This window comes from Harpegnathos saltator, unplaced genomic scaffold (assembly GCF_003227715.2).
Source record: "Harpegnathos saltator strain DR-91 unplaced genomic scaffold, Hsal_v8.6 scaffold7, whole genome shotgun sequence".
NCBI lineage: Eukaryota > Metazoa > Arthropoda > Insecta > Hymenoptera > Formicidae > Harpegnathos > Harpegnathos saltator.
In genome coordinates this window covers 417,001-443,778 of record NW_020230537.1, presented here as the reverse complement: position 1 = coordinate 443,778, position 26,778 = coordinate 417,001, and the positions used below count along the sequence as shown (strand labels likewise).

The window sequence follows — 26,778 nt, the reverse complement described above, 5'->3', positions numbered from 1 at the left end:
CGACTTGCGAGAATCGAAGTAATTAACGTTCCCTCCCACCCTCCCCTCCCTCTCTCTCTCTCTCTCTCACTCTTTGTCGTTCTCACAGTCGTCTCCGCGACGTGTTGTGCGTGTTTCAGGTCTCCGCAAGGTGTATCCATATTACTTCACCTTCACGACATTCACGAAAGGTCGATGGGTCGGCGAGAAGATACTGGAGGTCTTCGCGAGGGAATTCCGCGCTCATCCGGCCGAAGAATACGAGAGATGTATTCGCGCCGGCACCCTGACGGTCAACTACCAGAAGGTGGACGTCGACTACAGGTTACGGCACAACGATCTCCTGGCTAACGTCGTCCACAGGTACGTGTGCGCGCCAGGTCACACACTACTCCGTTTCGTTTCCGCGGCGAATCCTCGTCGGCGGGGAGCGGAACGCGAGAAGCTGTATCGCGGTCCGCGTGCGATTGATTTTCGCGAGCCGAGCTCTCGCGTCTCTCTCGTCATCTCGACGCGACGCGGCGGCGGCGTGAAAGCCTCGCGCGAAAGTGCCGCGGCTATTGTGAGAAAGCGGCGCCGAGACTTGCGCAAAGTTTGATTGAGTCGCGGAGATTGACAATATCGAACGCCGCGCCACGTCCAACTATGAAATAACCGAGCGAACCGGCTGCATTCCGCTTCCACTACGATCGTTTGCTGGCAATTTACTCGCGGAAATGTAATCTCGCGGCGCGCAAAAGCGAACGCCCTCCCTGCCTCCTCCCCCATCCGCTCGCACTTCGTGAAACGGACTTTTTCGTCGGCGGACTCTCCGCGTGGGGCGGCGGACTCGGTTGGCTGTCTTTTCCAAATCGACCTTTCGCAACAACGCCACTTTCGCGACAACGGGGCGGGGGGAAGGGGGGGACTCCTCGTTGCCCGCCGGCGAGGGAAGGGCCCGCTCGACGAATTTTTTATCCGCCATCAGATTCCCGCGATACATCCCGCGCTGCTTCCTCGTACAACTCGGGAGCTCTCCTCTCCCTTCTTCGATCGGCCGGTATATTTCGTCCGACGTCAAACGCGAGCTCGACGTGTGTTCGACAGCTGCTGACTCACCGGGGGGGCTCGCCGTATAAATCCGCGGGGTTAGCGGATCTTGGGCAGGAATTTACTTTGATTCCTGAAGAGTCCCGGGAATCTGGCAAGCCCTATAATCGGGCGCGCGTAAATGAGATGGAGTTTAATTTCGGGAATTTCCGGGCTTATCCGCGCTTAAGCTCGTTCCGCCCGCGCAAAACGCAACGTATCATCGCGCGATCGTTGGCGAGAGGATCGCTTGGCCGAGAGGATTGCCATTTCGCGCGCATAGATTTTTAATTATCTTCCCTGCGAGAGACGACACAGCCCCAGCAGCGTGTAATGTTCGCCGGCGTGCGCACACGCGTATTTACGTTGATGCATTACGCTATATTATCGCCTAATGCGGATCAAATTTAGTCGATTTACGCGCTGCGGTGGGAAACGTATGCGTATGGAAAGCGGAGAGCTCGCGCTAAAGCGGCCAATGTCGGATTAGCGCCGGATTACAACGATGCTCGAAACAGAAATCTCAAATGTATAATCCGTGCATAAACGGTTTAACTCGCGCGCGCACGCTAGGGCGCGCAGCCCTTATATTCACCGACGCTAAATCGACGCTTAGCGGCGGCGAGGATCGTCTCTCCCGTAACGTCGCAACGTGTACGAACCGCCTGAAACGTTGCGGAATAACCCGAGATATTCGCCGTCTCATTTCTCGTCGCGCGACTCTGTGCCGTATTTTCTCTCTTTTGACAAGATGGACCGCAAGAGACGCGCGCGCGCGGTCGACCCTCGCACTCGCGATTATCCGTTTTCCTCTCACGAGCTAACGCACGCGCGCGCTCAACAATAGCACGCGCGTACTTGAGAGAGAGAGAGAGAGAGAGAGGGGGGGGGAGGCGTGACGCGACGCGACGCTGGATACAACAAACTCGTAAATCATTGGCCTCTTCTCACGAGAGCGTAGATAAGAGGTGGCCGGTGCGCGGATCCTCGTCCGGAACCACATGGCCGGGACTTGTAATATCCTTGGCACGGATATATAAGAATCTATACGTCGAGAGCTCTCGCGCCACGGCGTTTTGAAACGCGCCAACGCTCAACGAGGCTCGCTATCAACGCGCGCGGTATCGTGCGCGAGCTTCTCGATGCGAGCCGGAAAGAAAGAGAGGATCCGAGGTAGTCTTCCGCTTTCGAGCGTTCGAGATGAAGCGCAGCGGGAAATCCTCGGGATTCCGCGGGCTCGCCGCGGAAGACGGCGAGGAATCTCGCGCTTTTCCAATAGAGAGGAGAGAAGCGGACGTCGCTCTGTGTGTGTGTGTGTGTGTGTGTGTGTGTGTAGCCAGGTGGTCCAGCTGGCTTCAAACCTGGGAGAGATTCGCGCGGTATTCTTTTCGCACGGACACGAGTGCGGGCGCACGTACATATTTGAACGTGCGCGAGTCTCTCGTCGAGACTCGGCGATCGAGTTTCTCTGTGACGGCCGCGAGAGGAGACGTGCACTCTCGCTCGTAAGATTTAATCCGCTCGAGCGCGCGCGAGGGGAATCATCAACGGCGAGTCGCGCGCGCGCGCTGCGCAAATTACATATGGATTCTCCTTGCGCGGAAGCCGGTCTAAATTATTTCGCCTTATGTGCGCCGTATTAATACCCTCCGCGTCCGCTTGCATACTAATCAACCATCAATTGTCCCGGCAACTGTACTTTTCACCTGTGCGCCAAAGTGCGACGCGCGACTGTTCTGTAATCGCGGCAAATTCTCGTCTCGTCGAGTCGTACTCGCGCGATAATTCTCCAAGATCTTTCTTTCCCTTTTCTTCTTCATCTTCGAGAGACTGTGAGGTCGCGCGTGAATATCGATGGCGCTTTTCGACGGGGGAGCAAAGTTAATCGGCCGAAGGCCGTTGAGATAGACATCGCTACGCTTGCTAGTGCGATGAATAATGAGATACATCGCGCGATGACGTCACCGTGCCGGAGATCGGAAAGAAGTGCTTTCGGTAGATAAGGACTCGATGGATTCTCTCGATTACGCGATATCCCGGGCTGCTCAAGGACGCTGCGCGCGACTTTGTTCCCGCGATTAAGACGCTTGAACGTTGAAATGCCAAAAGATCAAAGATTACCCCGCAGACTCGTGCTTACTCGTCGCTCTGGCGAGCTGGCGAGTTGCGAACCGCATTTAATGCTCGCGCGAGCGCGAAAATTGCATGGCTCGTATTTGCATTATCGGCGCAAATAACAATTAAACGGTGCAGCAGTATTTTCGCGCTCTAGTCGTCTGACGACGCGCGCTCCTTGCATAAAGTTACACTCCGAGTGCGGCGAGTGTGTGTGTGTGTGTGTGTGTGTGTGTGTGTGTGTGTGCGCGTAGAGGAGCGCGGCGGAGAAACAACACGCGGCCGGACTGTTACGATAGGCGAACAATTGCCGCGCGGAGATGGATGGAAAGTAAATTGGCGATCTACCTACAACACACAGAGCCGCCGCGCGCACGTTTGCGGTGGTGTAATGTTGATACGTCGTGTATGCGCTGTCGCGCGAGCGTTGCGGCCCACACGCGACGCGTGCGAAAATTCACGCGCGAGCACAGCCATTGTTGCGGCGAAACGATAAAAACGTTTCCCGACGAAACGCGCATTCGGGAGAACACTCGCGCCAGTCGTCGTTTCCTCCTCAATCTGCTCGTCGTCGTCTCTCGCGAGAGGAGTCTCTCGCGCGCGCGAAACAAACGCCCCACTTAGCCTCTCGGTGCTTCTCGCGTCGATTCGCTACTCGCTCTGCCTCGCTCTGCGCTACTTTTGTCCTGTTGTCGCGTATAAGCAAGAGTGATTATATCTCGTCGACGTCTGGCACGTCGATGGCAAGAAGCGCCATCGTGCTTGTTGTCGTCGTCGTCGCGCTCTGAGAAATTAATTATTCAGAACAATAGAACGCTCCTCCTCAGCTGGTACCTCCTCGTGTCTTTCCGCGCGCTGTCGATAATTGTTTGCGGTCCGATCCTGCGCGAAAAATTCGCCGTGACATCACCCGCTCGGATCGCCGCTGCGGCGCGGTCGACGCGGTAGCGGTAGAATTTCTCTCTCCCTCGATCCGCGTCCGTCACGACTCGAGGACGCGAAGAAAAGGCCACGTACGTTTCCCTTGCCGTCCCCCTCGGGCCGAGCGTATCTCCCCCGGCCCGGGGAAGGGCGGGGGGGGGGGAGGGGTTAATACGCGGGTCGGAAAGGAAAGGAAGCGCGTTGGAACGAATCCGATAATCGGCCCGAGGGCGAGAAAGCCGCGTTGGCCGATGTCTCGAAGGACACAGGCATACTCGAAGAGCGCGTTCACACGCGAAGGACGCATCCGTCGCGTTGGCGCAATCGCGCGATACGGCTGGATAACAACGCGACCTTTCGCAATCGCGCCGCCGCGCGTTCGGATATCCATCATTCGCGCGCGTGCGCGCGCGCGGCGCCGACTCGCTTCCCAAAGTTATGCCGGTATGCTAGTGCGACACGCGGTGTTTACGGCGCCATCGGGATCGCCGACGTGCGTCTCGCGTTGCCGGAGACGTGGATTCGTCCTCAACCGGCTGATCTCCGCCTCAATGGTAAGAGCGGTACCTGAGCGCACTCGGAGCAAGAGAGAGAGAGAGAGAGAGAGAGAGAGAGAGAGGGAGAGAGAGAGAAACTGTGTGTTATCGTGCTTCATGCACGGCGTCGTAAAACGCATGTCCTAGATCTAGTCGGATCGTTCTCTCGCGCCGAACGACAAGAAGCCGTCCGCCCCTCCGCCCTCCTCACGCTTGTTAAATGGAACGCAAATTGCGCGGACGTTCGACGATTATCCCGCGACGACGGTCAGAGGCGAATTATTAACTCGTAATTGTTCGCTGGTGAAACGAAGAAACGCTCGCGAGAGGAGGTTTCGCTCGAGCGGACACTTTCGATGTGTCCTCGGAAATATAATGGCCCCGCGCGACACGAGCTTCTCCTCCGCGATCTGGCGCGGCGGGCGGAGCGGACGTTTCGACGGGACGAGACGAGAGAGATGCGACGAGATATATTCTTCCAGTTCCATTTTTCAATTAATGTCCCGATGTCCGCGGTACTCGGCCGTCGATCGATGCTGCGGAATCACCCCGTCGCGAAAGACCCTTTGGAGAAAACTCGTGGGCGTGACGCGAGAGCGTCTCTCTTCGCTGTGTGCCGGCCGTCGTTCCAGGATCTCTCGTCCTACCTGGGGCGTTCCAGGAGGTACGTCGTAGTTCGTGTCCCTCCGGTGACGCGGGAAATTGGGTAGGATGATTCAATTAAGCAGAAGAGCTGCCTCGGTAGGTGAACGATCCGCTTCCGTCGGGCCGGCCGTGTAATTTCGCAAACGGGAGAGAGAGAGAGAGAGACAGAGACAGACAGAGAGAGAGAGAGAGAGAGAGAGAGAGAGAGAGAGAGAGAGAGAGAGAGAGAGAGAGAGAGAGAGAGGCCCTCATCGATGCATTGATAACGCGTGCACGTGCACCAAATATGTACGTCCGCCTCTATTTTCTGCCTTTTGCGCGATTAATCTGTCCTCCCGAGCTTCTTTACATCATCAACCGCGGCCGTTACGGTCGCATCGCGGACACAGACGTGATATTTGTTGAAGAAATAATCGGTTAATATCCGCGTCTTAATGAACTCTCGGCTGCTCCGGCCAACACGAGCGGGGAGTAATCAGTGCAGAGATCGATCGCAAAGACGCGTGACGCGCTCGGTCGCGAGAGGAGGTCTCGTCGCGGGAGGAAAGCTGGGCCGCGCGTTACCAGCGAGATGTTAACGCGGAATAATGGGGTATCAAGATGACGACGAGGACGACGAGCGAGGGGAATTTTTCATGAAAATTTCGCTCGCTAAACAACGCATGGAGGATAAGTCAACATCAGCGGCCGACGGTAGAAAGAGAGATTGAGAGATAGAGTTCCCCCCCCTCTCTCTCTCTCTCTCTCTCTCTCTCTCTCTCTCTCCTCTCTCGAGGGTGGAAGTCGCGTCAGCGGCTGTTGTTCGGCACAGCCCTGACAGCCGCGGCATGGAAATCCGTGCGCGATCTGCACGATAAGTCGGGACACCTGCAGGCACTCCTTACGTGCTGCAGACACGAGGCTGAAGCGTAGAAGGAAGTGCCCGACCTCCAACCTCTATTTCGATATCATCGTGCAACCCGCGGTCCACGCTAATAAATCAACCTGTCGTCGGGCTCGAGTCGCGCCCTCGACCCCCGACACCTCCTCTTCTACCTCCTGCCTGTGTGCTGTCTCTCCTTCAGCACCTGCGCTTTAAGTCTTTGGCTTCGATGTTATTCGCTCTTCCTTTTTGTCTGCTCGTCTTTCTCTCTCTCTCTCTCTCTTCCCTTCGCCGGAATTGAATATCTTTGCGTCATGCGCACACGGTAGAACAGACAAATATTTGTCCAAGTGCGCTCGTTCGCGCGACGTCGACGATGATGCGTTTCCGAGTAATTGAAGCGGGACGGGGGGGGAATATAAGGGAATATAAGCAAATAGGGCTCTGCTACAATTTACGTTGACGTTACCGAAACTCGTGTAAATGCACGCCAATTTTCTCGCGTGAATATCACAAGGAAGGAAGCGTAATAAAGTGGCTCCTGCCCCCCGGCTGCGGGGAAAAGGACGTGAACGGTCGGGCGGGGCGTCGCTTTTTTTCCTCTCACCGCTGAAAACCGCTCTCGTCACTCGCGAGCGTATAATTTGCGATGGATTAATCTCGGAGTGGATTTAGCGCGGTCGAGGCGTAATTCCACGTTAAGCGAGAAGGAGCCTGCGCGCGCGTCCATTACCGGAGGAAGTCACCGCGCGCGGCTCGGCTCTCGTCTTACCGGCTTGTGTGTGTCCAGGAGCGCGGCGAGAGCTACCTATGCATGCTCAAACTAATTGAGGATTCTCATGAAATTCTAATCTGATGCCTCGGCCGCGCGTCACGGGGGAGTTCGTGATGTTGCCGTCGAGTGTCTGCTGGACATACATGTCTCCCGGTGTGTATTGTTTCTCGCACGGCGAGAAGTCTCTCTCCTCGTTTCCTTCGTCGGAGCGTCGGAAACGTTTCTTCGACGAGCGACGGCGTGAGCGACGTTGAGAAAAGCGCTCGATAACGCTCCGACGGGCATGCGATGCTCCGATCGAAAGCGCGGGACAGCGCTTTTGAAGACTCGCGCGCGGAGATTTAATTTGCCGTTTCGTCGCAACCGCGCTCCATTTTTAATCTCGTCGGCAAATGGAATCGCTGATGAACGAAAATGCACGCATCAATCGTCGCTCGGCGGCGCGGCGCGGCGCGGCGCGGCGCGGCGCGGGCGCGACTCTCAAGCGGCGGAAATTGTTTCGCAAAGTTCATCGGCGCGCGTTAACACGTCGTTACAACTACGAAGCGCTGAGAAATCAGCGGTGATTGTAATTTCTTGTAGGAATTATTCACATTTATGGAACGATGCGCATTTGATATTTTCGACGGACGTGATACAGTCTGTAAAGTAAGAGCGTGCACGGCATAAATGGCAGTTGGCTTCAAATATCGTCCTAGTTTTTTTGTGAGCCGATAGACGAAATCTTTGTCGCGAATGCTTTGTCACGAGAGATTCAGTTGGCGTCGAACTCTAACCTGAGAAGCACGTTAACCATGCGCCATGAGTGCCGCATACGCATCGCGCTACGAGGCTGTGTTCCTTTGTTCCCATCCCAAAGGACCAAAAATGTCATATGCAGTGGCTGCTAAATACATGGGAGAGTCCAAATCGTTCGTCGCTAAGTGGGTTCAGCAATATAAGAAGATCAAAAATGTCGATGACTCGCCAGAACGTGTCGCTCGATAGGCAAAGTGACGCCGAATATGGAAAAAGAAACTGTGAATTTGTTTAAGCGGAACCCGACCTTAATGCTTACAATTTATGAGAAGTGTTTGTTGCCGGCTGCTGAACGATGCTTCGTAAGAGAAAACGAAGACTGGATCTTACAGGAAGAGACAACGAGTCGAAACACCGGAGCAAGCTTTGCACCGAGTGGAAAGAGCAGTCTGGCATCGTCGCACTCGATTGGCCATCGCAGTCGCCAGATGCAAATCCCATTGAAAACGTGTGGGCGTATCTCAAGCACAAGCTTCGAGGAAAAAGAGCGTGCACTTTGAAGCAGCTGACACGACAAATTCGTCTCATTTGGAGGTCTTTACCGAAACGAATACGCAGTCAACTTAGTGGAAAGTATGCCTCGGAGATGCCAGGCAATTATCAATGCCGGTGGTGTGACTGTACTCATTATATTAATGGTATAGCATTTTTCTTCTCACGGAGCAACAACAAATCCATGTGCTTAAAAATCATTAAAAATAAATTTTTCTACACATTAACCCGTGCACGCTCTTACTTTACAGACTGTATACAAAGTAAAAACAGACAGATGGACCGATTTCGCCGTCGCACGCGCAGATGAGCCGCTTCGACCGGTGGAAATGGGTCGCGTTAACCTGCGCCGTTCGGTCGGTAGCGCCGTTGTTGATGGATTTATCAGCGGCCGAAACGAAACGGAGTTCGACAGCGACGATGTTGCAGCGTTTTTCGCGAACGCCCCGGGCAGGGAGCAGCCATCGGCGTGGCGTAATCGACAGTTTCCAACTGCAATTAACCCGGTCCGTTCCCGCGTCGATTGGCCTTGCTCCTTTCGCGGCGAGGCCGGACTGCTCCGCGAGTCGAACCCGGCGTCTGAATTCCCCAGGTTGGCTCTCTGTGTCTCGAAAGCGCATTCCGTCGCGACGAGAGAGACCGAGATTCGCCCACAGTCCGCGCGCGCGCGCGCGACCTATTCGTCGTAGAACTTAGCAGAAGTCAAGTCTATCCCGCCGTCTCTGATAACCGCTCGATAATCGCTTTACGTCCGCGCGCGCGCGCTCCTTTGTGCCTCTGGCAAGAAATTTAACTGTGCGATTCGGAACCGAGCTGTCGTCTGTTTGGGCCTAACGAAGCAAGATCGCCTACTTTGGAAAGTAATTAATGAGGCTTGGCAGGGTGACTGGCGGAAAAATCCTTTCCCCCGGAATAACGGCACGACGGATCGTACAATCGTATGCACGCTCGGGATTTTCGGCGATGAGGCGCGGAAACAATACGCGCGAAACAAAACTGCGTCGGCAAGCTCGATGCACGAGACACGACGATCAAGGTGTGTGTTGTGTCATTCGGTGCGAAAAAATTTGTGTTCGCTGCGCGCTGCTTGTATCGCTTGTTCCGCGAGTCGCGAAGCGGTGCGGTCCGGTTTTCCGCTTCTCCCCCTCCCCCCGTCCCCCCCTCCCCGACAACTATTACAATTGACGATAATGAACGGAGATAATGACCGCGTTGTTGATAGCCGACTCGACGGTCGTTTGATTCGCTCGTAACTCGCGGGAAGTCGGTGTCTCGCCCGGCAGATATAATTAACCGCCGGTGAAAGTCCATCCAGTTGGCCGATTTGTATCTCAGTAATCACGTTATTCGTTACACGATCTCTCGTCCCAATAGAACTTGATAGTTCGCACGGCTGGGCTCGAATGGTCACTACGGCCGCTGCTCCTACGAGAGAGAGGCACCCGAACGCTTTGACACATTAAAGTGTATTGTAGTGAATCGATGTTTCATGCATGAAGCTGTTACGGGTTCCGCGGCGAGATAGCATCGCTGGAGCAGGACTCTGTGTGAATGTGAGCGAGAGAGTATGCGTGTGTACGTGTGTTTGTATCGATTCCCGACGAAGGGCCACAATTTAATCGAACGCCTCGTTAATTGAAGGAGGGACGAGCGCGGAACATAATGATATTACAACGTAATAATGACTAATCGTCTCGCGACAGTCTATCGGGAGCCGGGGGAGTGTTTCTTAATGATTGCAGCTTGCCCCCCCCCCACACCCGGGTGTCCCCCAGCGAGTTTTCAAACCGTCGGTGAACCTCGAAGAACCGCGCGTATGGGAGCCGCGAAACGACAAATTGATACGATCGAAACGACGCTTCGAGCTTTTGTCGAAGTCGCCTAATCTCGCGCGCCGATGGCTGATGATTTATTACATAAAAGTCGATGGTTGGTGTATTCCCACGGCGACTCGTTGATTTCGTTAGAATGTCGTTACCATAAATTTAGCCGAGCCGGTGAAATCCCCTCGGAAGTGGTTCGTTTCGCTTCGAAACATGGAATGATAATTGCCGTAAAGCCAGCTCTCTCTCTCTCTCTCTCTCTCTCTCTCTCTGTCTGTCTGTCTCTCTCTCTCTTCCTGTCGCGCGAGCAACCACTCTCGCTGTTTGCTATTATGCTCGAGCGCAGCGAATCAACGGGCAAACCGGAACGATTGCGTTCACTTATATATTAATTAGATTATGCAGCCAGCGTCGGTGGTCGTGAATGCATAATGCGACGTGTATCGTGTGAGCCGCTGACGCTGTTCCGCAAATTATGCTCCTTCGAGTCGTAACGTTGCAGCTTTACAGGTTGTACAGGTCGTCGTACGCGCGCATGTCGTAGATCGCACGAATTCACGTGACCTTTGCCGCGCCGCTCCGAGTCAAGCTCACTTTTATCTCATTCTTTGTTTCCTCCTGCCTTCCTCCTGTCTTTCTTCTTTTTCTGTCTTGCGTGATCGCTGATGCGCGCATACAGAGACGGAACGGACTAAACATTCCAAGTCACTCGGACTCACTCAAAGCGGCGAAATAAACAATCGCGGGTTCAACGAGGCGCGAATATGGAATATCACGCACGGTAAACGGCAACGCATCGATTGCACTCGCGGAAGCAGAGTCAACATTATTCGTTTATAATATGGGCCTATGTACATATATAGAAATATGTGTGAGAAATATATATATATATATGTATATATACATTTATGTACATTACACACGACGTCCCCGGAAATCTCTGTATATTTGAGCATCAAACAGCGTGCCAAAAAGGCAAAGCGTAACGGAGTAACCTAATGTACTTGAAAACGCAATTCCCGTGTACACATCCCATACACAACACACACACACACACACGCATATACGCGAAGCGCGAGTGCGAGCGTCGCGTATAATTCGCACGGAATTTAGAGTCGGTAAAATAAACATCGGGGCAAATTAAACGGAAAATATCGAATGCACGTGCGTCAACGTCGATTACGGCATCGCGCGCTCCCGGTAGAGAGTCAATATTATTCAATTATATATATAGGACTAGCTATATAAACGCGGCCGCGCGATGGCGGCAGCGGCAGCGGCAGCGACCGCGCGCGGCCAAAGGTAGTAGACTGAAATTTACCGAAATTCGTTGTGAATTCAATTTTCAATCTGCTTCCTTAATTTCGCCAAGTTTACGGTCAAACATCGTTCACCGGCAAAAATGTCCGAGCTAAAACACTCGCGCGCGCGCGCACGCACGCACTGTAATAATCGCCCGGTGGCAGGCTTTCCCGCGGCCGAAGCGGTTGCAAATTAACTCACATATATTTCCTATATCGCGCGACGGTATCAAAACACGCTCGAGATGATGAGAGAATTTATATGCGTGCACGCGCAATATTAGTGCGTGCTATTCCGGTTAATACCGGTATAAATTCCGGTTAATTGTGCGACCGGTGGCAAAGATCGTACCGGTAAGTAGACGAAATTTTCGCAAGTGATAGACACGCGTCTGTCGTCGCATCGTTTAATCACCGTCGCGGTCAGGTTTGTGGGCCGCCGCCGTGTGCAGCTCTTCAAACGCCGTCGCGTCGGTCGCGTCTCGCGACCGTAAATTAACATTCTGCAGTTCGCGAACGATACAGTTTGGTCGCGTCTTTTCTCGTCGGCTTTTGTTTGCGGCCCGCTTACCAGCTTGTCTTTTAGTGGCATCGGACTAATTTGCAGTGCGCCCGCGCCGCCGGCATCGTGGTAACACGACGGTGTGAGAAACGATTAATTAGTCAACAACGTTTACACACGTACACATGGAGAGAATTTTTCCGAAGAAGAATATTAAAAAGTCGTAGATTTTGAGAGCCGGTACCACACGAGCTTACATTGTTCGGGACACATTGCGCGGGAAAGTGTCTTTTACGGTACACGTTTTCATATTGCAAAGTTGGAGCGATATCCGATTAAATTGTGATTTAAAATTATCGTAACGTACAAATTAGGACTTTGATATGAATGCAATCACGCGATGCAGCATGTGGTGTGTGTATCATTTGAACAATTTCTCTCGGGAAATTCTTTTCACACAAATCTATAAATATGAATTGTACAAATCTTTTTGTATGGCAATTTATATCGGCGGTGGCAAAAATGTGTGCGGCTAAATGTAAAATTGTGAAATAAGATTTGCCAGATCTATAGAATCACGGAGCACGGAGCCGCGAGAGCGCGTTAACGAGTGTCGCTCGCTTGGTCACAGTCGCGTCGTCGTCGTCGTCGTCGTCGACGACGACTGTGACCCCGTCGGTGAGCGCCGTTGAACGCACGCGTTGATCAGCCGTCGTCGCTTCGCCACACGGCAGAGAATGCGTTTTCGCAATTCGCCGACTGTCGCGGCCGACCGATCCGAAAATAAATCGCCGGCCAGTCGCCACCGCCTTTCCACTCAAGTAACAACAATTCCTCGTACCTTTCGGGCCCGTAAATAATAACGTCGCGCGCGCGCGCGCGCGCGCGCGGTCGCATTGCTTAGCCTAGCCAGAGTAGTATAGCGTGCGGCGCGGCGCTTCGCGAGCGACGAGCGACGAGAGCGGTTTGTCGGCGAACGCGCGTATATCTCGCGGCCGGTGAAAAGCGCGCGTGTCACATCGGCATGTGACCCGCGTGTTAAATTTGGAAGGCGCACTCAGGACGCGGCCGGGCCGCGTCGGGTCGGCCGACGTGCGGCACGCAAACCGATTGTGATGTCGCACCTTTTCAAATGTCACGCGAGAAACGACGGTGCGAGCGTCACACCGACCGACCGACCGACCGACCGTGGCCCGCAAGCGGATTCTTCGCTCTCGAGCGGTTCTTCGTCGGTTCCGCCGGATCTCGGCTATGATGCATCGATGATTAATTTGCGAATCGATGATATCTCGCGACAAAATTCTGTTGCATGGGTGAAGAAGGGAGGAAGAGAAGAGAGAGAGAGAGAGAGAGAGAGAGAGAGAGAGAGGGTATTCGAACGCAATCGGGACGGATCGATGTGTGCGGCATGTCGTGCATATTTAATTTTACATTGCCAGCCTTGAGCCTGCCTCTCCGATGAGTCGATAATTATTCGTTACCTCATTTGTCGAGCCGATAAATAGAGAATGAGCCGCACCGCTGTTCGGAGAGCGAAGTTCGCGATCGGAGTTAATAAGGGATGAGCGACAAAACACAGAGTCCAGGGGCGACGGCGCATCTGAAATAGTTGCCGGCTAAATATAGGAATAAGAGAATCGTAACGTTACACTTTGCGTGTGTTATTCGACGCCACCTCGACAGAACGGAATGCTACATGATTTAATGTTCCCTTTATGTGTCGCGCACTTCGAAATTCTGTCGCGAACTTTAAAGCACGATGGGGGGTCGCGAGCGCTCGTGTATGTATATATATATAGGTATATTTGCACGTGTGCGTGTGTGTGTGTGTGTGTGTGTTTCTGTACGCGCGCGTGCGCGCGATGTGTATATGAGAGTACACTATGAAGATACTTTGAAAGCGGTGAACCGAAATGTTGGAGCGGAAATGTGATTTACGAGACGAAAGCGATTTATCGCTTTTTGTTCCGAGCTTGCATAATATCGCGTCAGCCAATTGGAAGGTACAAGTTGCTCATTCTCAGTTTTCGTACGTAGCCACCGTCGTCGTCGGGTGGCGTATCTTTCTTTATCTTGTTTTTATTTTCTGCGTCGTTGGCAATCCTAAACTATTATTCTGAAAGCGACACACATGCACGCACGCACACGAGAGAGGCGAACAGGGAAGGAATGCGTCGAATAAAACGGCACTGAATTACGGTGCTTCAGGATAAGTATACGCGTGTCCAACGTTACAATTATATGTTGTCCGTCGTTCTTCGCTTTCCACTTTGAAAGGGAAAGCACGAGGAAAAAGGGAGAGTCCACGTCTCTCGCACCTAATCGGGATAGAGCAGAGTGCTAAAAATTAGAATAGAATGCGTGACTAACATTGTTGTTTTTGTCAATGTTATGCACCTGATAATTCGACAAGTGCAGTGTCTCGGACGATCTTGATCTTGGTCATTGCGTTATTAATTAATTAGATCGTGGGTAATTGAATTGCGCCGCCGCGCCGTGCGGCTGTAATTTCGTTCGCAGGCATTTCTCGTTCGCATTTCTCGACTCCCTCGAGCCCCTTGTTCAGCCGCGAAATATCACGCTGCGCGTTTGTCCTCAATCTATATTTCCACGTTTTTGTCGTCTTTCGCGAGCTATTACGCTATCGTGTCGGTCTGCTGCGAAGCAATTCGCGCGACAATAAAACTAATAAACGATGCATCGATTTGCGATTAGTTTCCGTGAGGAAAAGCGTTGCTGCACGTAACACGTGTATACTCTTCCTCTCTCTCTCTCTCTCTCTCTCTCTCCCCCCCCCCTCCTCCTACGGTATTGCAATTTGTAAAGTTTACGGACGACACCTTGCTCTCCCAAATTGAATTCTGTTTGTCACGTGTTTTATCCGATATTCCCGGCCGTCCTCCATCGCAAACGTCATTTATCGTGAACGCGGCACTTTGCAAAGTGACGGAAAAAGATTTCGCAAATTCAATCTCCAAGCGCCGAAGGCTTCTTTTTCTCTTACTTTCTCGCTTTCTTATCCTCTCGCACCCTCCTCCTTTGCGACCCCCCCCCCTCTCTCTCTCTCTCTCTCTCTTTCTTTCTCTCTCTCTCTCTCTCTCTGTCACTCTTTCGCCCGCAGACATCTCCTTATCGTTTGCGCAAAGAATGCACGTGCACAAGACATCTGTGCGTACACAGCAGCGAATGGCGCGAAGACCTGATATTGCGGAATGAAAATGCATTAGGTAGATGGAGCGCATAATTGGAGCCGCCGCGCGCATACACCCACCTGTGCACTTCTCCATCTTTTTCTTCCTCTCTTCCGTTTTTTTTTTCTCCCATATTTTTCCTCTCCTTTCTACTCTTTCTCAGTTCCACTTTCTCCTCCGCTCCGCGCCGTCCTGTCTCGTTCGTGTCTCCTCTCGACGCCCTTCGTCATTATAAACCATTATAAACCAGTTTACCTGAACGTTAGATAAAAGCGCATTGCGTGTGCCGGCGCAATGCTGCGCGCGCTGTTGCTCGACTCGTTGTCGCTTTCGTGCACTCGTTCGCACGCGAGAGCGCAGAGTCGCGCACGCACCTGTGTGTGGGAACACCGGCAATCGGCGTGACTTTTGTGCGGCGCCTTTGCGGCCGGTTAATGTTGCAATCAATCCGGACTTTTGTGAACGGAGTTGCAATAGTGGAGCGAAACGTCCATTAGACGGCATTCTTTGCACTCGTTGGCGGCATTCAGCATTCTTGAGCATCTAGCATTCGAGAATTATGAATTTTTTTACTCATTTATTTATTCATTTATCTTTAATCCCCGTACACCTTAACATTTTGACAAAATTCGCGCTAGACTGCCGAAAACTGGCGCAATGAGTGCAAGAAATTGTCGGTTACGTGGACGTTTCACTCTACCCCTTATTATAGTCGCTCGTCCGTCTCTCTCTGAAACAACATCGCGAGTCCCGCAGCGATAAACGGAAGCTGCGCATTATCAATTCGTGATCATCAGCGTCGGGCTACGCCGTCGTTTCTCAACGTCACGTCTAATTGTCGGTCTGGCTTTATTGCCAGTTCGATCCAAGTCGGTCGCGACAGCACCTTCCACGGACTACTACCTGCTACCTGCTGCACAGTCGACGTGTGTGCGTGCGTGTGTACGTGTGTGTGTACGTGCGTGTGTACGTGTGTGTGTGCGTGCGTGCGTGCGTGCGTATGTTTGTTTGTTTGTTTGTTTGTGTGTGTGTGTATGCGCGTGTGTGTGTGCGTGCGTGTGTGTGTGTGTGTGTGTGTGTGTGCGCGCGCGCGCGCGTGTGCATACACGCACGCTGGTGTGCCTGTGCGCCTACACTAGGTGCGTATGCGCGAGACGTGTAAGTGCGAACGGAGCAAAGCCACGTTAAGCTGGTTGCGATTGGTGTGTTGCAGACACGAGGTGCCTGTCACCTCGGAGCCGATCACGGTGATACACATGGACGAGGACGTCGTCGTGGTCAACAAGCCCGCCTCCATCCCTGTAAGTGGTGTACTGCCAGAACTGTACTGCCAAAAACAACAAACAAAAAAGAGAAAAGAAACAAAATGTTTACCGTATTGTCTCACCGAGACACGTGCATGCACATACCGCATACCACAGGGACACGCACATTCACCACGTCATCTCCTCGCATGCACGACACCTCGCCTCGATACACGCAGCATCGCCACCGTCTAAACGCTTCGTGTTCTCGAGACGCGGCGAAGCGTATTCGCTAGCTCGTCGCATTCGGTCCCGGACAAGCTATTCTTATGTGCTAACCGCTTTTACTAAAATTCATTCCTAGAACACGCTCCTAAAGTTAGAGCCCATTATCGTCCAATTTAGAGAGAGAGAGAGGGGGGGGAGAGAGAGAGGGGGAGAGAGAGAGAGAGAGAGAGAGAGAGAGAGAGAGAGAGAGAGAGAGAGAGAGAGAGAGAGAGCCCCCGGGTATCACTGTTTCTTTCTTCCTTTCTTTCTCTTCCTTTTTTCCTTTTGCATCCCGCTAATGAAGTCCCACTGTCGCTTTATCTAAATATACACCCGAGTGTTTCCCTGGAATTAATCCACCGCGACGTCGACACCGAAGCGCGCGCGGACTCTCGCTTCTTTAACCGCGGCGAATTTCGCCTAGGTGTGTTCCTGGGATCCGCGCGTGCGCGTGTGCGACGAACGCGGCTAAATCGCCGCTAACGAGTCGTTTTTTTCAAATGGCGACCAACGGAACGGAACGGCGCGGTTAACGGATGCGCGTCGAATGCCAAGGGTCTTAACGAGCTCGCCTTTTTAAAATGCAACGTTTTGGCTCTCGCGGGGTCTCTCTTGACATTTTCTGAACCCTCCCGGCGTGAGCGCGACAATGAAAGGATAAAAGAGAGAAATGCAAAAAAGGAGGATGATAGAAAGAAAAAAAAAAACCGCGCGCGCCCACATTCGCGTAAACGTTTCGTTTCGAAGCCGCAAAAACGACGGCCGCGGGCGCGCGCAAATAAAACTTACCATTAAAATGTTAATCGTGCGCGTTACGCCGCTCGCAAATCACGGACAATTTACTCCGCGCTGTTACTGCCGTGCGCGATAATGTCGAGCTCCGCGGGCGTTGTGGAAACGCGTAAAGGACAAGAATACCGCTTTGCGGCGCGCTCACGGTAATGCAATCTCCGCGAGCGTGAGCTCCGACGCGTCGGCTGGACTCTACGTATCGGTGATTCATTGGCGTAACTGATGGTTAAAGGGCTTTCTAGCCGGCGAGGAAGCCGAGAGAGAGAGAGAGAGAGAGAGAGAGAGAGAGAGAGAGAGAGAGAGAGAGAGAGAGACCTCTCTTTCCTCTCTTTCTCCTCTTTATCTCCGCGGCATCAGTCTCAATTACTTCATTCGGCGGTAATCTAAAGTGCGCAGCGGCGTGTACACATGTTGGGGGAGATGAAGCGCGAGTTTTCGGAGTAGATAACTTCCCACGAGATTGATGTTCCCTCCCATTCCCTTCCTCCCCTCTTTCTCGTCTTTTCATTTCTCTCTTGCCATTTTCTTGTCAGTTTCCACCAGCGTTTCGACAACTCTCGGTTGGTGCATCGGTGATTTTCGCGAAAATGTTGCATTCTGCTGCGTTCTCGTAGCGAGAGATAAAACGAGGGACGAGGCGGAGGGGTCCGGTCCGTCGCGCGATTAATACAGCGAGAGAGCTCGGCGTGCAAATACGTGCCGGCGTGCACCACCGCACCGGCTACTTTTCCTCTCAAATGTCATCGAATGCACGGCGGCCGCGTCGGCGTCGGCTGTCCCCGTCCCCGGAGGTCGTTAACAAGAGCTTGCGCAACAAAACCGCCGCAACGGGCATTAATGCAAAAATAATCGGATGCACAAGTGCCCGCTCGGCGCATAAGCGCGACGCGACTTAATGGTCGCTTTCGCGTCCGTCCGCCGCTTTCTCGAGTACCTCTTTTATAGCTTGCCCGCCTACTTGCCTGCCTGCCTGCCTGCCTGCCTGCCGACCTGTCTGCCTGCCCGCCCGCCTGCCTGCCCGCCCGCCTGCCTGCGAGAGAAGAGGCCGGGACTTCCAGTCGATTGGCCGAATTAATTTTCGCGTGCAGACGTCGGGCCGTTATGCAACTGCGATTCGTCGCGATGCAAAGTTCGCGACGTTGTTCGCCGTGTTACGACTCTTTGCGAAAACTCCAGCGATAAAGATTGGGGATACGTTAATAAATAATGACAGAAAAGTTGTAATTACGTGCTCGGATTTAGTCGAGGGAGGATGAAAAATAATGTGGAAGACACGTCGGGTGGGACGGAGCGTTATTATACGCGAGATAAATTGTTGTTCACCGGTGTTCACCGAAGTTGAGCCCTCTCGCGAATTTGCGTAGCTTTTAATCGTAGAAATTAATTTCGCGCTACAGGACGGCGCGAGAGCCGCTGGAATCCCCGAGCGGCGTCGAGCAGAAAAGTTGTCTTTAATCGCCGGATTATCGTGCCGAGCGTGGTTCGCCGAGCGCGCGCGCGCGCCGGCTAGTCGATAGCCGCCGCGCTACGTGTTATTGAGCCGCTATTCTGACAGACGCGCGGGCTTATCGAGTCAGGTGGAGTTCGATACGATCCGCCAGCCAGCCAGCCAGTCAGTCAGCCAGCCAGCCAGCCAGCCAGCCAGCCAGCCAGCCAACCAGCCAGCCAGCCAGCCAGCCAGCCAGCCAGCCAGCCAGCCAGCCAGCCAGCCAGCCAGCCAGCCAGCCAGCCAGTCAGCCAGCCGGTCATTGTACCTGCAAATCCGCGTTGTCGGCTCGAAAGTTCCGCGATGTTGACTCCCTGACCGCTCGGGGAATTCGATTCTACCCAGTCACCGTTCACTCCTCGAATTTGAGCATTTAACAGACATAAACGCTGTAGGAGCTCGCGACAGGGTAGTGAGACGCGACAGCGAAGCTGAATGATAAACACTCGCTTGTGATCGCAGGTGCACCCGTGCGGCCGTTACCGTCACAACACCGTGGTCTTCATCCTGGCGAAAGAGTACAACTTGAAGAACCTCAGGACCATTCACAGGCTGGATCGACTCACCAGTGGCATCCTCCTGTTCGGCAGGACGCCGAAGAAGGCGAGGCAGATGGAGCATCAAATAAGAAATCGACAGGTCAGTGGCGTAACGCGAGAAGGAAAACGGCGTAGCTGTGGCGTCGCTCGCCCGTCTCTCTCACTCACCGGTGGAATCGTTGAACGTCACCACCACGACGACGACGACGACAAGCGTGTGTGTGCATGTGTGCGTTTCACATTTCAGGTTCACAAGCAGTACGTGTGTCGGGTGGAGGGTGAGTTCCCCGAGGAGGAGGTGATCTGCTCGGAACCGATTGAGGTCGTCTCCTACAAGATCGGTGTGTGCAAGGTCTCTGACAAGGGCAAGGATTGCGTCACCCGTTTCAAGCGTCTCAGTTACAACGGCAAGTCGTCCGTGGTGCTTTGCAAGCCGCAAACCGGACGTATGCATCAGATCCGTGTCCATCTGCAGTACCTCGGCTACCCGGTGGTCAACGATCCGCTCTACAATCACGTGGTTTTTGGCCCACATAAGGGTAAGGGCGGTAACATCGGCAAGACCGACGAGGAGCTCGTGAAGGATCTCATCAGTATTCACAATGCCGAGAATTGGCTCGGCATGGACGGTGATTCCGAGATGAGCCTGTTTAAGCCGAAGCTCGAGATGGAAGAGCGAATGTTGGGCTCCGCCAACGACAAGGACGGATCTTCGCCATCGTCCACTCCGGGCCTGGTCGAGGACGAGCAACAACAGCAGCAGCAGCAGCAGCAGCAACAGCAGCAGCAGCAACAGCCGCAGCAGCAACAGCCGCAGCAGCAGCAGCAGCAACAGCAGCAGCAGCAGCAGCAGCAGCAGCAGCAACAGCCGCAACAACAGCAGCAGGAGCTGAAATCCCTAAAAGTCACCGTGGGAACTCAGACAGGTTCGGAGCCACCAGATTCGAGCTTCGCTAACGACAAGGTCACCGTAGACCCGCACTGCTACGAGTGCAAAGTAAAGTACAGGGACCCGAAACCGTCGGACCTGGTGATGTATCTGCACGCGTGGCGTTACTGCGGGCCGGGATGGGAGTATGAGACGCCGCTGCCAGCGTGGGCGGCCAGCGACTGGTCTGGCGACGATCGATAGTTTCGACGTGATCGAGGGTGATCCGCGCGGATTCCTCGGCGAGTCGTCGTCGTCGTCGTCGTCGTCGTCGTCGTCGTCCGTCGTCGTCGTCCGGCCGCCGCCGCCGAGTCTCGAACCCCCTTTTGATATCCTTACCCCGTGCCTTCCATCCGCCAACGAGCGATCTTGACCATCGTACACGCGAATACACACACACAGGTACACAGATAAGACATTCACACAGACGTGTACATGACATGAAATACACACGCATACATCTGCAGACACGAATATACAGTTACATTCTCCTATAACTAGGCCGTCGGATTCCTCGGGGCTGCGATCCGAGAGAAATGGGATTGCGGGAACAATCTCGTCGCTCGATTTGCATTTCTGCAGCTCGCCGACGATGTATGGTGTTATAAGTGACGCCGGGCGTCGTTATTGCACGACGTTCGCAGAGCGAACGGCGAAACGATTCGCCGACGTGGCCGCTCGTTCGTCGGTCGCGCGCGTGCGCGTGTACCACGCATACATCCCATACACACACATGCACACACACATGCTCGTACACGCAGAGGGTAGAAAGACGCATGTTAGTTTTCGCGGCGAGTTCGCCGGTTTCGCTCTCGTTTCATCATACATTCTGGCAGGGATCCCCGCTGTTCGGGTCCCGCGCGAGAGATCCACCGCGACGACATTTACTGCGCAAATTAATCACAGCGACAAAAGACAACATTGTTACCGATTCTTACGTTTAGTCCTCGTACTGTCCTGATTTTGGGAGCCAAATAATAAATCAGATTGTCATTATTGTTATTTTTGTCTCGCTGCTCACGCAGCGCATTCCAGATTTCTCAATCGTGCTTTTCCCTGCCCGAATAAACCGCTGAGACGACATTTTGCGAACGCGCGCGCGCGCGCGCGCGCTTCGACCCGCTCAGACTGCGGCGTGAAATTCTGCTGACGTGAGAGTCCTCGCGACTACTTGTTCCTACAATCCCTTCTCTCCGGCAGCTCCGGCAAGGTCATTGCACACGACTAATCGGTCGACGTGGAATTGTTACAAGTCGCAGGACTTCGTTGTAGCTTCCGCGTGCAGGTATCTTTGTTTGTTTCGCGCGTTACGACCTTGACAACTCGGTTGCCACGGGAGAGAGGTGTGTGTGTGTGTGTGTGTGTGTGTGTGTGTGTGGTAACAGGCATAGCGAATCTGTGATTACAGATACTCGACCCGGTGCCCAGAGTGGAAAACCCGGTATTTTATCTTTGTGACAATTCACAATTCTCACATATGACTATAGTATTTGATTTTCTAGTATTTTTTTCATTCTACTACAACATCGCAGATTTTGCTTATATAATATTGCATTAAACATCGCAGACTGTGAAAACTCTGTCGTAACCTCTGCGAAACACTTTCACTGATTATTCAGCCTATGCTAGGTGGGGAGAACCGTGTAGCTTAGCATTTCTTGAGTCAGAGCAGATGGGTCGTTTACCGTTCGAGAATCTTCTTCTGGAGAAAAGCGGGTCTACGTTGAGAGACGTTGAGTTGTCGGGAGGGCACAGTGAACTCTGCCTGCGTGCCGTGGACGGATCTTCTACAAGGGTCGCCGACTCCGATTGGTAACGCAGTCGGGTAACCAGTTTTGCGAGAAAATTTCTAAATTCTAATCGGAATCTCTGCGTGCCGCGCGCGCGCGCGCATGTCCGGACAAATTCTGAGAAATTTCTATGCGAGGCGTCCGCTCGGCTCGCTCCGCGAGCGCGACTCGAACAATTCGCATGTAAAAGTCGTTTACGCCAGGCGTTTCGCGAGGCGGGAACGAGACGAATGCATGCATTCTGAAAAACGCGATGGCCCGGGCCGCTTTTATGAGCAGTCAGTCAAAAAGTCATTGTCGCTGGAGCGAGAGAGCTCTAGCGCCCTTCCCCACCACCCAAGCCGTGTAACACCGTGCGAAGATTGATGCATCTGTCGGAGATGACATGGTGCTCCGATGCATCGTACTGTTCATCTTGATTTATGACGTACAGGAGCACGGAGAAGTCGCGATCTTTTCTATTTCTACGGGTAGCAGCGCGAGTCGCGCAAACACATACGCACACGCACACGCATACACACACACACACACACACACACACGCACGCCCTAACGCAAGCAAGCGTCACCATTTTACTCGCGCGCGCGCGCGCGCGATCTCGCGGAACATTTTGATTCACGGCGAATACGCTCGCAAAGATCCATTTTTTCCTTCTCCAAATTCCAGCGGCCGTCGCGCGAACGAAAACGCTTTTATCTAAGAATAAACGACGCGAGCGGGAATAAACGGTGTTGCGTGTACTTTGACATTTCGCTTAACGCGTCCGGCCGTCGCGAACTTGAGGAATGTTGCTGCCGCTGCTGCGCGGTAGATTTACGTCAGCCCCGAATTCGGAAATCGACTTTGGCGGCGGAGCGAATCGGCGATATCGATTATATCCGGCGGCGGTGTTGCTTTTGGCATGAAATCGCCTCGGGCACTTGGGCCTGACAAAAAGAGAGAGTCAGCTAACTAGGAGATAAATTTATCTCGCAGCCGCGGCGGTGGCAGCCTGACGATTCGCGGCAAGCGCTCGCCCCGGAAAGCGACTTCAACGAAGCCCTACGACTTTGTACTATCGTGTGTAATAGTGTGTTATCGTTAATATATCGTTGTGAAAGATTCCGTGAATGTCGTGAGTCGTGAGCAGGAAGAAAGAGAGAGAGAGAGAGAGAGAGAGAGAGAGAGAGAGAGAGAGTCGCGTCGGTATTAATCTTTTCGCTACGGTTGTCACGAGCTACGCGTGTGACGAAAAAATCCTTATTATGCCCACTGGCCTATTTCATCGCGATGATCGGAAAATGACAGCATCTCTTCATTCTTCCATCGTCTGTCCATCGCTTGAACGTTATTTTCAAACAGGCGGAAAAACTGCTTCGTAGCGACGGGAAACTCTCTTTTGGCTCTCACAAGTGCATAATGTAAGCTGCGTTCCGATATTCATTGCCAGTATTGAAAATCTACACACACACACACACACAGTTCACGTCACTTGTGCTATAGATATTTTCAGTACTGGCAGTGAATATCGTAGCACAGTTGCCGAAGAAGGCGCCCCGTTGCAGTGGCGCATCGCCCTCTAAAGAAGAAAGCCTTGGCGGGAGACCGCGCTGTAGCGGCGCGTAGTAGCGAAAAGATTAATCGTCCACAATGTTGTTAGAGCAATTCTCGAGTGCGTGAATAATATCTCGCGCTTCTCTCTCTCTCTCTCTCTTTCTCTCTCGGTTGCTCACCGTCGTCAGTTTCCTATCGCGCGCTCTGCGCTCGCCCGATTTCGAAGGATATCATCGCCGCAGCCAAGCGCTCGTCATCCTCTCGAGATCGGCGCGCGACGCAATCAGCATTGTTCTCCGTGGCCCTGATCGCCGTTCTCCTCATTGAGAACGAGACTCGGTCTCATTCACACGTGCGCATGCGTTTTCTCGCACGGTCTCGAGAATAGACTCCTTGAAACCGGCGCGATCGCCAGGAAGAAGAGAGGCCGGTGGAGGTGGAGGTGGAGGTGGAGGTCGCATCCTCCGCGGCACAGGTAGGGGGCTGACGTAGGGAAACCGCGCGTGCGTCTATTTTTATGGCAGATGTATACGCGCAGGAGAACCAATGCGGTGGCGCGGGTCCAGCGGCAGGAGTCTCCAACAATAAGCGTGATCTTGCCGGACGACAGCCAATGATCATGCCAAAGAGCGAGCGACCAGCGAGCTTTCAATCATATCGTGCACATGTACCTTTCCCCGCGCCGTGCGACCTCCAAGAGCGCGCACGGTCCAGCCCGCACGACGACAACTCGTTTTGCAGGGCTCCAACTATCCGGATATCCGAGCTCTCACCCGACACGTCGAAATCCAATTATATTCGTAGTCGGAATTATTCGGATCATCACGACCCACCAGGACCCTGAACTGAATCGAGAACTGAACTCAGATCCAAGGTCGAATTACGTAGAGGAACAGATACGGCCAAAAGATACGGATCAATTTTAAGAGCACAAAATTAGCCAAAATAATAATTCGAATGATACATAATAATAAACATAATTAATCACACTTGCATCCGGATCCGGACTTTGTCTCTGGATAATCCGAATTTGAAGCGTCACATTGATCTGTTGTCCGAGTGATCGCGGGGGTACCCTGATAGCGTCAGATCCGAAGCGACTGTTGAAGCTCTAGTGTCTCGTTGAGCGAGTACAATCGCGAGCGAGTGAAATGCGAGGAGAATGAACGCGCTATATTATTTTATTATGAAGTGTGGGTAGTGTGCGAGTCGTCGTCTCGTCCCCGCTCTCGCTGATCGCGCGCTCCCGGCGATTCATCGCGATTCGCCGGGGACTCGCTCGCGCGCTCGTTATTCACGAGTTCCTCTCTCGGCCATTTAGCGACACCGACGGCACAAAAGCGACCATCATCGCACGCTTGTCCCGCGTGACGTCGAAGAAGCTGCTGCTGCTGCTACTACCCACCCACACCACACACAGCGATCACGGCGCGGTCTGTTTTGCGTCACGCGCGATAACACGGCGCGGTACAGCGTGCGAGAGTAGCGGCGGCTAACAAAACACGCTCCGCGTGAGCGCGAGCGGTCTTTAGCTTGTATTTAGCGTCGGGTCGTTAAGCCGTGAGCAGTGATGGGAAGTGATCCAGATGCGATTGGCGAGTTACAGATTCGAAAGGCGAAATCGTATCGTAAAGGCGATGCAATATATACGATACGATGCAATCTAATATCCCTCCCCAACACCGTCGTCGTCCCGGGTGGAAGCGACGACGTGCACCTTCCGACTTGCCTGACGTACCTCCAACGGTGAAAACCACTCTACTTCGCTTTTCTGACGGGGCCAACTCACGCGCGACGTGTCTGGATGTTCTGGATGGAGGGGTGATTTTTGCTACGACCAGTGCTATCAATCTGCGATCACATCGCAATACGCAAGCACGCCTGTGTCGTGCGTGCGTGCATCTCTCAACGAGAGTATGTAAGTTTAAGTTTGTACTGCCGCGACACACAAGCTGTCGATTTACATTGATGAATGTGCGCGGTCGAGGGTTGAGTTTGCCGGATATATTAGATATATATTTAGAATAGGAGTTTCTCTCTCCAATCTCTGACTTTTTAGAGCGAGAGCGAGTGAAAATCTAGTACGACGGCTGCTTTCTGGCCTGGCGTATAGAGCTGTTACCGTAGATCGCAGATAGGTATCTTTTTAACATAGAGATTCTCCACGGGATCAAGATATATAGACCGCAGAGAGAGAGAGAGGGGGAGAGAGAGAGAGAGAGAGAGAGAGAGAGAGAGAGAGAGAGAGAGAGAGAGAGAGAGAGAGAGAGAGAGAGAGAGAGAGAGAGAGAGAGAGAGAGAGAGAGAGAGAGAGAGAGAGAGAGAGAGAGAGAGAGAGAGAGAGAGAGAGAGAGAGAGAGAGAGAGAGAGAGAGAGAGAGAGAGAGAGAGAGAGAGAGAGAGAGAGAGAGAGAGAGAGAGAGAGAGAGAGAGAGAGAGAGAGAGAGAGAGAGAGAGAGAGAGAAAATACGTTAGTGCCTAAAAACGTTCGAGGAACATGACACGTTAATACTAGATATTTTTTCAATCTAGAGCGATCTAGAGCACGAGCACCTGCGAGCACTCGGGACAAACCAATCTTGCCATCACTGCCCGCGAGAGTCGTGAATACGAGAAAGCAAAGATGTAAAGGAAAAAGTAATAGCAGCGACGTGCGACGCGAAGGAATATGGGTTTGGTAGATATATATGTGTATGTATACATATAGGGAGAAAAAAAAAGAAGGAACAAAAGAGATAAAGGGGAGATAAAACGTAACAAAACGGACCTATCATAAAAGACAGTGTGTGCGCTTACTAACTCAACCGGGACAGCTCGTCCACCGTCGCCGAGCTGTCTCGAACGTAATGGCTAGCTTAAATCTATTATTTAAGTAATTAAATGAAAAAAAAAAGAAGAAAAAGAGAAACACATGGTAATTTCAAAACCGCGAAAAAGACAGTTCCGACTTTAGTGGCGCTTAGAGAGTGAGAGTCAGAGAGAGAGAGAGAGAGGGGGGGAGAGAGAGAGAGAGAGAGAGAGAGAAGAGAGAGAGTGAGAGAGTGTGAGAATGAGAGAGAGAGGGGGGAAGGGGGAGGGAGAGAGAAGCGCGAGAGAAAGGGAGAGATGGAGAGATATTTGTCTGTGGAAATGAGAGAACGAGTGTGTGCTTTTGTATATATTGTATACGCACATTGTACCGTATCTAAAGCC

The 26,778-nt window shown here is 52.8% G+C and overlaps 1 protein-coding gene across 5 annotated transcripts in view; it reads left to right on the top strand.

Moving 5' to 3' along the window:
• Positions 1 to 26,440, top strand: part of LOC105189658 (RNA pseudouridylate synthase domain-containing protein 2) — a 127,678-nt gene extending 101,238 nt beyond the window's left edge. For 4 of the 5 annotated variants that reach the window (XM_011151916.3, XM_011151917.3, XM_025305533.1 and 1 more), the window contains 4 exons: positions 120 to 342; positions 16,222 to 16,309; positions 19,260 to 19,436; positions 19,584 to 25,227. In XM_011151916.3, the coding sequence (XP_011150218.2) occupies positions 120 to 342; positions 16,222 to 16,309; positions 19,260 to 19,436; positions 19,584 to 20,468 (1,373 nt within the window). In that variant the 3' untranslated portion in view covers positions 20,469 to 25,227. Of the gene's footprint in view, positions 1 to 119; positions 343 to 16,221; positions 16,310 to 19,259; positions 19,437 to 19,583; positions 25,506 to 26,118 lie in introns of those variants that run through there. The other variant, XR_003113953.1, reaches the window with a different exon arrangement.
• Positions 26,441 to 26,778: the final 338 nt, after the last annotated feature.